The 13,229-nt window shown below is 43.1% G+C and overlaps 1 protein-coding gene across 1 annotated transcript in view; it reads left to right on the forward strand.

The window, feature by feature from the left end:
* The window catches only part of LOC144607402 (receptor-type tyrosine-protein phosphatase delta-like), a 391,326-nt gene extending 378,617 nt beyond the window's left edge, over positions 1-12,709 (forward strand). The window contains exons 33-35 of the mRNA XM_078424233.1: positions 4,004-4,158; positions 5,415-5,550; positions 7,975-12,709. Coding sequence (XP_078280359.1) covers positions 4,004-4,158; positions 5,415-5,550; positions 7,975-8,043 — 360 coding nt within the window. The 3' untranslated portion in view covers positions 8,044-12,709. The remainder of the gene's footprint in view (positions 1-4,003; positions 4,159-5,414; positions 5,551-7,974) is intronic.
* The last annotated feature ends 520 nt before the right edge of the window (positions 12,710-13,229 follow it).

The raw sequence follows: 13,229 nt of genomic DNA on the forward strand, positions 1-13,229 counted from the left end.
AGGGCCAAACGCAGGCAGATGGGACCAGTGCAGAATGGGCATGGGCAGGTTGGGCCGAAGGGCCTGTTTCCACGCTGTATATCTATGACTCCATGACTCTAACCAATGAAAATGTAAAAATGTGCACTGTGTCATGGAATGGTTATGAACACATGGTGTAAATGTGTTCAAATGCCATTATTGTGGCCAAAGTGTGCCTCCAAAACCAGTTGCATATTCCATCTCACAACAGAGGTTTAGGGAGGCAGCATTAGGCCAATGGTATTCATGAAAGGTGTCTATGTAGGATGTTTCTCTGAAGACTCTTGGCATTGTCTGTTGGCTGGTATGCAGACACTTTGTGTGTAGACTGTTGGCAGATGACCATGTCTTTCACTCCTCCCCTGAAGTTCTCAGCTTAATCCAAGTGGCAAGACATGGCCAAAGGAATGCCTCCCATAAAGTGCTGTCAGTGATGATTAAATGAGCTTCTCAGTGGCTAAATACTGGAGAAAATAATGGTTGATATATTAAGCGCACTTTGTAAGCTGTTTGTGTTGTCTCCGGTCATGTCTGAAACCCACGCAGTCACGGGGAGACTTTTGACTCTAAACTTTTCGTTTTGGTCTTTAAGTTTTAGCAATACAGCTTGGAAATAGGCTCTTCAGGCCACCGGTAGACACAAAATGCTGGAGTAACTCAGCGGTCAGGCAGCATCTCGGGAGAGAAGGAATGGGTGATGTTTCAGATCGAGACCCTTCTTCAGACTCACAGACCCTTCTTCAGCCCACAGAGTCTGCATTGACCAGCGATCCCCGTGCACAATCTTGTGGCACTATCCTGAACAATTCCTCGGGACAATTTACAATTTTTACCAAAGCCATTTAACCTACAAACCTGTACGCCATTTGAATGTGGGCAGAAACCAGAGGTCCCGAAGAAACCCACGCAGTCACGGAGAGAATGTACAAACTCCGTACGAACAGCCACCATAGTCTGGATCGAACCCGGGTCTCTAGCGCTGTAAGGCAGCAACTCTACCGCTATGCCGCTGTGCTGCCCTTGATGCTTAACATTAGAAAAGATCAAAAGGATAGGACTGGTACATATTGAATAACTTCTTCTTATCGAGTCCACATCACAAGATTAGAAATTATTCAGCCAGAGCTGAACACACTTCTCGGCATCTGCATACAATGGTGTCTTACGTTTCTTGTGCTTCCTGTGCGTAGTGGTGGAAAGATTGGTGGAAACAGGGCCGCGATGTGAACGCTCTTTCCTTGACCCCATTGAATAATTTCACTGACAAGATATTCTGAAGCACTATACACCAGGGAAGAGCATTTAAGTGTTGTTGGGGGATATAAAACATAGGATTGGCAGCTGACAAGCGCAGAGTAAAGTCTCGTAAAATTAACGAGATACATGACAAGATAAAATGGTTTGGTAATGTCGCCGTTCTTCAAACAGAGGATGGGGATCGGTAGCATCCACTTCAGTGACAATGGGGAGCATCTCAGATGAAGGATAGCACTGTTAACAGTGCATCACCCTCCCAGTGCTGTAGAGAAGTGTCCGCCTCGGTAACATGCGCAAAGCGCCAGGAGAGATCTTGAATATAATTTAGAGGCAAGGCTGATATCAGCTGAAATCAAAAACAGAACCAGCAGAATTTGAGACTGCAATGGCTGTCATTATAAGAGGCTTCTGCTGTGGTCTGGATCAGGTTTTACAACAAGCTGAACCGTTCTCAATTCCCCCGCACAGCAACAGCTGGAGGAAGAGGCCTCCCTGCACTTATTCCCGATCTTTGTTGTTTCGGTGAAGCTCCCTCATAAGTCAGATCCCAACTATATAGCAAGTTAAAGCATGTCAGATAAATCTCAATTCATTTTAAGTGAACACCCAACTAAAGGTTGAATTTGAATGCATTGTAACTTCTTTTTCGTGGGCATGGTTGAGATTGTGGTGATTCAAATGCCTTCCCATTTGTTGGCAAATGTCACAGAATTCCAAAGACGCAAATTCTTCTCCCCATTCCTTCAAAGAATTCCATCTGGCCACTGAAGAGAAAATGGGCAGAATAAAATGGGATTAGTGTAGGGTGAGTGTAAATGGGTATTTGATGGCCAGCACAGACTCCATGGGCTGAAGGGCATGTTTCCATGCAGTTTGACTCTGAATCTGTTACATCAGGGATACAGGCATAACCAAGAAGTTACTTCGCACATAAGTTGTTTTACCATGGATGGGTTGTAGTGACCATGACTTCTGAATTAACGTGCACATCCCGTTAATTAGCCGATGGACCTCCGTGTGCAATTCACCTTTGCACAGCACACATTTACCTGATGTCAGTCATGCACCTGATGATGTTACCACATGCACAGAGGCAATTGCCGAATTATTAAACTAACATGGAATATAAAAGGTGGAATATTTGGCCATCATTTATCAGTCTTAAAAAAAATATCGGAGGAGGTGCCACAGCAGGCTGGCGTTAAAGAATCTTCAGCCGACATTGACATTTAACACACTTCTCCCAGACCCTTATTCTCGTTATTCAGTGTAGATACAGAAACCTCCCTGTTTACTCTCTCAATGCTTTCTGTCGTTCCACGTCATGCATCCGAGTGAAAGATGCAACGATGCATTCCAGACTGATCAATCCATAGATCTTTGTGGTGTGGAGCCTTCTTCAGCACAGCGCCCAGTCTGGACAATGGATTGTGTGAGGGGATAGCCACACGCACTGGTGTCACCCCTTTACTCCACTGAGTTTTCTCTCACCTACATGGCAGCCTTGCTTCCTGGTGCAATGGGGATGATACTCTATGTCTGTCCCTCTTCCAGAGCAATCAGCCTGGCAGCAATGCAGCTTCTACAAGCTCTGCCTACCTCCAGGAACAACATAGTGTGTGAATCTACAGTGTGTTTTATGGGACTTTCGTTTGCTTTGCAGAGATCTGGGTGGGCTCCAGCATTAAGGCAGCACATTGTTAGCGCGCCAAAGTGTGTGAAATCCATTTCCTAGGCCAGAACACTTCACCGCAAGTACCTGGTGAAGCGGAATCAATCGTGACATTTAAGATGGATTTACCTTACGCTTGAAGTGGAGACATATTAAAAGGTACAGGGAGCGGTCAGAATGATGAGATCTGAGTGAACGGCATCATCCTTGGACTGGCAGTAATACTCCTTCTGTCTTTGAGTCAGAAGGTGACAGGTTCAAGCTTCGTGGTGAACTAGAGACACATAATCTAGACTGACAACCAAGCGCAGTACTGAAAGCCTGCTCAATAGTTTCTCAGTTAACGCATCAACCCAATCACATTTTCTATTTATTTCCAATTCAGCCTCCAATCGGAGGTAATTCTGTTTTGTATCCACTTTTTACAGGGGATGTTTGTTGAAATTATTCCAACTCAATTTACAGAGGATATATTTACTTCTTAAAGCTGGTTTTGAAACTCATAAATGTCTGGGCCCAAAAAGACTGAACTAAGTCAACAGCAGCACAGCACTGTGCAGTGGAAGTTTCCTTGAAAAATGAAATCATGATGTTCACTTAAGACTTTTGACTTTAGAGATACAGCACGGAAACAGGCCCTTCGACCCACCGAGTCCGCATCGACCAGTGATCACCCAATATACTAGCATTATCCTACACACTAGGGATAATTTACAATTTTACCGAAGCCAATTTAACTACAAACATGCACGTCTTTGGAGTGTTGGAAGAAGCTGGAGCACCCAGAGAAAACCCACACGGTCACAGGGAGAACGTACAAACTCCGCACGGATAGCACCCGTAGTCAAGATCGAACCCAGGTCTCTGGCGCTGTGAGGCAGCAGCTCCACCATTACGTCACTGTGCCGCCCTGATGTGTTAGAAAGGTTCAATGAAATGGTCTGATCATTGACTGTTGTATTGTTCGGATGGCTATTTGGAGGTGGTTTAGTACTCACCTACATTGGCTGAATGCTGCTACTAGTGTGTAATTCAATCCCTCTCCTTTCACAGGATGGCCAGTCACGAACTGTCCGGCAGTTCCAGTTTACAGACTGGCCAGAACAAGGAGTGCCAAAATCCGGTGAGGGCTTCATCGACTTTATTGGGCAAGTGCATAAAACCAAGGAACAGTTTGGCCAAGACGGTCCCATCTCAGTTCACTGCAGGTGAGTTGACAGTGATCTTATTTTATGAAGAAACATGCTTCACTTCCAACCTAAGCAAAGGGGTTTTGAAGGATTGCTGAAATAGGTGTTAGGTTAGCTCTGTTAATAATTGAGGCTACTACTTAAGATACATCTAAATGAGTCCAGGATGTCATTTGAAATGCAGACAGATATGAAATACAATAATTGGATTTGGAGATTCAGTGTTTGGACTCTGGAGCTTGATAATACAATTGATATGATGCAGGAAGAGGTAATTAGAGATGGGAGCTTTACTGATTACATTCTGGAACTTGACTAATCAACATTGGAATTTGGTCATTAGTTTCAGGAACATGATAATGGGAAACTGGAGTTTCACGATTGGACTGCAGTGTGCTTATTAAATATGTGAATCTGGTGACTGGATTTATTGGCTAACTTCAGTGTCAAATCAGGAATGACCAGAAGCTGTTTGTCAAGATACATAGTCAAATCATTCATCTCCACAGCACAAACTGCGTTTAGAACCTAATCGCCCAACTTCCGCCAATTCCACGAGCCGCCAATGTTCAGAATTCAGTTACAAAACATAAAACCGAAGCCCTGCTCCAGTATCCAAGATTGATGGACTGCTCTGGAAACCATCACCAAATTCCAGAAAATAATAATCAAACTCCAATATTCAATCACTGCCAGCAGAAGCCGATCACCAAACCTCCTGTCAACAACACAAGAGTCCAATTACCAAGCTCCAAAATTCAATCGCCAAATGCAGGGACAAATCTTCGAACAGCATCCATGGAGCTGCAGAATCCACATGTCTATCCTAACGTCTCTTAAACGCCACTGTCATATATTATGAAGCCTGGATGTTAGTGCTTGCATGCTTCAACTTGGTGATTTGATTTCACTGTCTGGTAACTGAACAGGCAGCTCGGGTAGTGATTAACAAGGAGCTGAGGTAGTGATTCTGGAAATTTAAGGGAATGGGTAAACCATCTGTCTCGTTGTAACTGTTGAATCACTGGAATTGGTTAAATTACCCTTGGCAATTCTTGATTTCCATACAGTGCGAATTCCATGTTTGTGAATGCTAATCAAATCATGGCTGGTAACCATGTCCCTCTGTCTCTTGGTTCAGGCTTTAGAAATTTAAAGAAGGGGGCATGTCTGGAGCCAAATTGTTTCCCTCGACTGCAGGAGGGATGTCAATTTGGGGAAATCACCAGATCTCTGATTTGGACATTCTAATGAGGATTTCCTTCTGTCACTAGTGCTGGAGTTGGCAGGACTGGGGTCTTTATTACGCTCAGCATCGTCTTGGAAAGAATGAGGTACGAAGGGGTAGTGGACATTTTCCAGACTGTCAAGATGCTCCGAACACAGCGGCCAGCCATGGTGCAGACAGAGGTAAGGGCAGCAACAGGTACAAACTTAACACATACTCAGCAATGGAGAGGAAACAGCCCCCTCACTGCTCTGCTGTAACGTGTGCAGGATCTGCCCACCACCCCCCCCCCCTACCCCCCCCACCCACACCCCCTCCCACACAATCTTTAAAATGCATAAGGTCTGAAGAAGAATCATGGCCTGAAACATCATCTGTCCATCCCCTCTAGAGATACTGCCTGGCCTGCTGAGTTCCTCCAGCACTTTGTGTTTTGGTCAAAGCTCCAACATCTGCAGCTCCTTGTATCTCTGGAGTTCTGCTTTTCCCGTAGAAGATGCATAATTGTCTATTGTCTATAAAAGTTTAATCTCCCTCAAATTGCCCCAGTATTTCAAACACTTAGCACATTTTGCTACTTGAAAGAAAATCATTTTTTTTCTCAGAGTCGAATGTGATTATACTCATATCCTGATTGGATTGCACCCTGGGTCTATATTGTTTCCTGAGCAACAGGGAAATTAGTCTGCCTTGTTCTGAGGCACAGCGATCATTGGGCACTTGTGGGACAACCCACTTTTAAAAAGTATTTTTGTTTCAGTGGTGTAATTGGAGCCGTGGATTGGGGAATTCGCTGAGCAGCTCGTAGTGAAGAGGTTGACTCGGGAAGATCCTCTTTAATTTAGTTGCAAATGTGCATCCTTCAATTCGCCAACCTCTGCAGGAAACCCCCCCACATACCAAACTACGACCATCCCTGAGCCCATTCAATCCATCCAGTTACCCACCCTTCTCAACCCGAACAAACAACATTGCGCTGAACCTTGACAGGCACTGACTTCTGGACCTCTTCCAGCAAGGCTCCTGACCACATCCCAACCTAGCCTACACTCTCCACCATGCGCAAACTGTGTAAATCCTGCTCAGTATTGCTTAACCCATTGGCTTGGGGATGTTTTAGCTGTGGCCCCTGCTGAAAATGGTCTTTAAATGTGAGCAGGGGCTGTGGGCTGTTAAATTATGTGGTTGGGTCATAAGGACTAGGAGAAGTATTAGGCCATTCGGCCCATCAACTCTACTCCGTCAATCAATCATGGCTGATCAATCTCTCCTAACCCCATTCTCCTGCCTTCTCCCCATAGCCTCTGACACGTGTACTAATCAAGAATCTTATCTATCTCTGCCTTAAAAATATCCCACAGTCTTCTGTGGCAAATAATTCCACAGATTCTCTACCCTCTGCTAAAGAAATTTCTCCTCATCTCCTTCCTAAAAGAACATCCTTTAATTCTGATGATTAGATGCACAAAATTGAGCAAGGACCATCAGGACCTTCTGCAGATCCTGTTTTAACACTTATTTCTGGGTGCAATATGATCTTCCATTATTTAAGTAATCTTTTCCAAAAATGTTATGATTTTGTTTTGCAGGAGGTACAGTTGGCAGATGGCACTAAACATAATCATGTGTAAATGCTCAAAAAAATAGATGTGATCCAATTTCTAGGCAGCTAAAACCACTAGAGATATAAATGTCAGATTGGGTAACTGGATAAGTTGCAGTTGGTTTGATGATATCAAGAGCAATTCTAAAAATGAATGGGTGTTGATGAGAAGTGAATAGCAAGCTCTGTAATGAGTTACTCCCAATATTTTGGGGAGAACTATTATCTAAGCAGTAAATATTCCTCTCGGACAGTGGATGTTCACTTCTCTGGCCACAGCTCCTTTCTAATACTCCAAACATGCAGTAATCAAGGGCCATGGAGGTTAGTATTGCTTCCTGCAGCTGGGAATCAACATTGGAGTCCTTGCCACCCTCTGCCCTTCATGTGGGACTTTAGACTTCAGACTTTACTTTCGAGAAACAGTGTGGGAACATACCCTTCAGCCCACCAAGTCCACGCCGACCAGAGATCTCCCTGTACACTAGCACTATCCGACACACTAGGACAATTTGCAATTTTACCGAAGCCAATTAACCTACAACGCTGCATGTCACTGGAGTGTGGGAGGAAACCGGAGCAGCCGGAGAAAACCCACTCTGTCACAAGGAAAACGTACAATCTCTGTACAGACAGCACCCGTAGTCAGGATCAAACCTGGGTCTCTGCCACTGTAAGGCAGCAACTCTACCACTGCACCACTGTGCCACCATGCAATATAGAAATTAGAAATGCCATGTAGAAATTAGCCGTGGTGTTCCCCTCCCCACAATAAATCTTATGAACATATCATTCGATTATGAAGTACTTAGTTGAAAATCTGAGGCAGATATAAAGACATCAGTTGGTGGTTCCCAGATACCAGAGGCACAAGGAGATGAAGGGTACTATACAAATTTCACTGCATAATCTCAACAAGCTTTTTACCTTCATATTTCATTGGAGGTCAAAACTGAGGTAAATGTTCATTCTTTTTTGAAATGTCTAATGTCTATGTTTTCAGGATGAATATCAGTTCTGCTATCAAGCGGCATTGGAGTACCTTGGGAGTTTTGATCATTATGCAACGTAAAAAGCCATTGACCATCAAACTCAACAGGCCACAATGGACACAGAGCACCTCTTCTGAGCCATATAGCGTGCTTGAAAAGTACTTTAATTCTAACCACCGCCAGGGGAAGATATTTCAGATGGACCCTTAGGGAACTCTATGTTGTAACCCAGAAGAGAAGAAGGACCCTGGTCTGTTGGGGGATCATCTTAATTGTTGGACAAGTCCTACTTACCTCAAGTGTTCAACTGTGGTGAACTGGATCTGGATTTACTCTACGGACTGTCTGATGAAATATCAAGGACACACAAGCAAAAAGTCATTCAGAAAGTGGATGAGGGGAAAATATGAAAAGATGAAAAGATGGGAACCTGTCTTTGGTTACATCATTAGAGTTCTGCTTGCTTAAAAAAAAAAATCCTTTTATTAATCAAAGCTGTGGAAAAGCATTGAAGGATTCTGCTCACAAAACCACATTTACTGCAGATGCCCTTTCTGATTGGGTTGTCTACTGTGTAGTCATTATGGTCCATATTTTTTTCTCCCTCTGGTTATAGCCCCCGGGCCATGCTTCATCTAAGCATGTTCTTCATCTGTGCCTTCTCCTTGCATCGGATCCCATTGTGAACCTTTGGGTATTTTCATGATTATGTCCCATTCTTGTATTATTTTAGCGAGATGACAAGAAGCTGCACATAGGGAAGGCTGTCAGTTTTAGCTGATTGTGGCCGCCTTTCGAGAGATGCATAGGATTGGAAACATGAGGGAACTTTTCCCTTCAGTCTGGTTGAAACTCTGAGGCAGGTATAAAGACATCACAATTGGTAGCTCCCAGATACCGGAGGTGCAAGGGGTTCTTTCAGTGACATGCAATGGGCTTTGGTATGAGAAAGCAAAAGAAGAGTCATTCTGCAGTGCAGTCATTTTGTTTTGGCAAAAAATAACTTATAAAAGACCCTTGCTTTCCCTTAAGAATGAGAGATTGTGAAAGTATGAGTCAGTTAAGAGGAGAGTAGAAAGTAATGCAAAACAAGGGAAAAATAAATTAGAAAAAATATGTTATATTTATAGGTAAAACATAGGATCTAAAGAAGGGTCTCGACCTGAAACGTCACTTATTACTTTTCCCCAGATTTGCAGCCTGACCCGTTGAGTTACTCCAACTTTTTGTGTCTGTCTTCGGTTTAAACCAGCATCTGCAGTTCCGCCCTATATTTACAGGTTCCAGCCTGAAGCATCCCATGACCAAAAATATAAGCTGAGTCTTTCATCCATCTGGTAAACAAGCCAAGTGAGAATGATGTAATTCTCATCTGACGTTTAAAAATAGTGAGTGTAGTGAGAAGACCAAACACATTGGCACTCGTCTAATTGATGGGGCAGGAGCTGTTGAAGGGTTTTAATCCATTTTCATCACAGTATTTGCTTGGTCGTCTGGGGCCTGCCCTTCCACTGATGGGATGTCATCAGTGAGATCCATTCGCACAAATTCTGGCACCATTTAACACCCTGTTTGCACTGTTGCAATGCAATAATGCTTCTAATTGTCCTTGCCTGGGAAAGAGTGTGGAATCTGGCTAGACGAATGCCTCCTCTAGTTGGGTAAATAAAAGCTGGATTTTAAAAAAAAATTGTAACATTACAGAAAACAAAAATATGAAATAAATTTTAGTTGAATGATTTGTAATGCTTTTGAAGCAATTATGTTTTTTGGGGCAATTTTAGCCATACCAGCAACCCTCAATACCCAGTGCTCTCCACCACCACCCTATTTACCTTCGCTGCCCACAGCCTTGCATCACAAACTCTGTGGATTGGCCCCTTTCAGCCAATCTCATCAGTATCTTTTGAAAGAGTTGTAGGAAATCTTGTTTTTCTAAACCAGGTCTTCAAAGGCACAAAGCATTGTGATGTTGCAGTTAGATTTGGTGTTTAGGATGGTCTTCGTGATAGCAAAGAAAGGGAAGGACTGGTTTGGACAGGTATTAAATGAAATAATGTATGGTCTTTGTATTACTGTGTAGCCATATATGTTTGTGTGTGGAAAGAATTATTGCAATATCTCCACTTCGAAAAGGGGACCTTTTAGATGACATTAGAAGGCAATGAAAGGTTTTAATTTGCTAATGTCAAATAAAGTAAATGAACCCACTGAAAGATCAGTAGCAAACGCACTTTCCAAACAATTATCCTCCTGTAGATAATGTGCCTCAGCAGGAGAATTGACAAGGTGTTTTGTAACCCAGTGATTGCCGTATTGAATACAAGAAAAATGATGTAGCCAAGAATGAGTACTCTTTAAAACTCTATGTGTACAACCTTTAAATCTAGTGACATAGAATCAAACAGCATGGAAACAGGCCCAACTGGCCACTGCCGACAAAGATTTATTTCCAGTTATGACAGGTCTGAAGAAGGTTCTCAACCCGAAACGCCACCTATTCCTTTTCTGGTGAAGATAGGCACAAAAAGCTGGAATAACTCAGCGGGACAGGCAGCATCTCTGGAGAGAAGGAATGGGTGACGTTTTGGATCGAGACACTTCTTCAGACTGGTTAGGGATAAGGAAATGAGAGATATAGATGGTGATGTGGAGAGATCATGCCTGGTTGATTTATGGCAGATTTGCCTGCTGACTAAAGATTACTTTTATCAAAGAACAATGAATGAAAGATACGCAAAAAAGTAACGATGATAAAGGAAGCAGGCCACTGTAAGCTGTTTGTCAGGTGAAAATGAGAAGCTAGTGTGACTTGGGTGGGGGAGGGATAGAGAGAATGGGAATGCCAGGGCTACCTGAAGTGAGAGAAATCAATATTCATACCACTGGGCTGTAAGCTGCCCAAGCTAAATTTGAGATGCTGTTCGTCCAATTTGCGTTTAGCCTCACTCTGACAAAGAAGGAGATCGAGGACAGAAAGGTCTGTGTAGGAATGGGAAGTAGAATTAAAGTGTCCAACAACCAGGAGATCAGGTTGGTTGATGTGGGCTGAGTGAAGGTGTTCCACGAAACAATCGCCCAGTCTGCGTTTGGTCTCGCCGATGTTTAAGAGTCCACATCTTGAACAACGGATATAGTAGATGAGGTAGGAGGAGGTGCAAGTGAACCTCTGCCTAACCTGAAAGGACTGTCGGGGTCCCTCGACAGAGTCGAGGGAGGAGGTATAGCGACAGGTGTTGCATCTTCTGCGGTTGGAGGTGAAGGTACCTGGGGAAGGAGTGGTTTGGGTGGGAAGCGATGAGTTAACCAGGGAGTTGTGGAAGGGACGGTCTCTGCAGAAGACAGAAAGGGGTGGAGATGGGGAAAATGTGGCTAGTGTTGGGATCCCGTTGGAGGTGGTGGAAATTTTGGAGGATAATGTGTTGTGGATTCTAGTGGGCTTAACACCCACCTTGACATATTTTTTAAAATTCTGACCAAGCATCCCAGCCAGTGTCCCGTACTTCCTATCATTCCGCATGGCAAGGGATGAATGGACGTTGCAATGGCCTTTTTTCAAACAGTCTTTGATGGAGAAACATTCAGCCATCTGGAATGAGGGTGGAGGGGATGGGATGCAATCCTTCATCTTGAGGCTTCTTTGCTTACATCCTATTTTACACAAGAATCAGTCCTGACTATAAACCTCCGTGCAGGTCAGCTTCTATCAATGGTCCATGTTTTTTTAAATAGTAAGATTTTTAAATTATCTTCTGATAAAATGAATGTTATATACATACCATTAACAAAAAGTCCCATGTCACTTCTGGTACTGCCACTGACCATTTCCCTAACCTTCAGTGAGAGTCTAACAGGCCCTTCACTGAGGAGAACAGAAGGACTGCTGAAACCAACCCACAGCTCTCCCTTCCCTCAACGCCAAGCAGTCAGTATAAAATACCTTCAAATGAATTGCATCAGAAAAGATCATTCTTTATCACTCAGTCTTGATCCTGCAAATTAGAATTCCATAATTACAGAGAGGTCTGCCTTCATCAAAGAGGATTAGAAAAATCAACTCATTCTTGATGACCGCAGCAGAAAATAAAATTAAGGCAAAGGGAAAACAAAAGCAGCAAAGGTTGATTTTTGTGAGCAATTTTCTTGAAAATCTTTTGTGCTTTGTAACATATGACAAACATAATTTTTTTTTTAATTGTGTATTTGTTCCTTTTTTAACAAAAACCTGTCAAATTAAAAGAAACAAAAAAAGCATTTAAAATACATTTATTTGTTCATATTATGTTTAAAGACAGTCTATTTTTTCACTGTAGAAATGTTTGTGACTGGCTATATATCATTGGATTCCAAATGTTAAAAAGAGCTTTCTTTGTACCATGTTAAGGATGTGCTCCATTTTTCAAGATTGCTTTCCTCCTTTGTTTTGCCCCAAATGGAACTCCGTTAAGTTGGGATAAATAGAAAAATCGCCTGGGGCTCGAGACTGCTACCTTGTTTACTCTGACGTGTTCCTTGTCAACGTCTGTGATGAATTTACTCAATAACTCGTGAAAGTTGCCAGACTTAATCAGTATGAGACAGCCAAATTAATGGGATGTTGAGAAAAAAAAAACAAAGGAACTGTCATTTGTATGCGGGCCAAGTGATTATTGCTTTTGAACAAATGTTACTTATAAGTGAAAATATAACTGGTTATAAAAACCACTGTATGTAGATATGTTGACTTTGTATTAAAGGAAGATTGTCTGGAGAAATTCTGTGGGTCATTCCTTCAAGGTGTCCAAATTTGAGGAAGGATATTCTTGCTATGGAGGGCGTGCAGCGTAGGTTCACTAGGTTAATTCCCGGAATGGCGGGAATGTCGTATGTTGAAAGGCTGGAGCGATTGGGCTTGTATACACTGGAATTTAGAAGGATGAGGGGGGATCTTATTGAAACATATAAGATAATTAGGGGATTGGACACATTAGAGGCAGGAAACATGTTCCCAATGTTGGGGGAGTCCAAAACAAGGGGCCACAGTTTAAGAATAAGGGGTAGGCCATTTAGAACGGAGATGAGGAAGAACTTTTTCAGTCAGAGAGTGGTGAAGGTGTGGAATTCTCTGCCTCAGAAGGCAGTGGAGGCCAGTTCGTTGGATGCTTTCAAGAGAGAGCTGGATAGAGCTCTTAAGGATAGCGGAGTGAGGGGGTATGGGGAGAAGGCAGGAACGGGGTACTGATTGAGAGTGATCAGCCATGATCGCATTGAATGGCGGTGCTGGCTC

This window comes from Rhinoraja longicauda, chromosome 28 (assembly GCF_053455715.1).
Source record: "Rhinoraja longicauda isolate Sanriku21f chromosome 28, sRhiLon1.1, whole genome shotgun sequence".
NCBI lineage: Eukaryota > Metazoa > Chordata > Chondrichthyes > Rajiformes > Arhynchobatidae > Rhinoraja > Rhinoraja longicauda.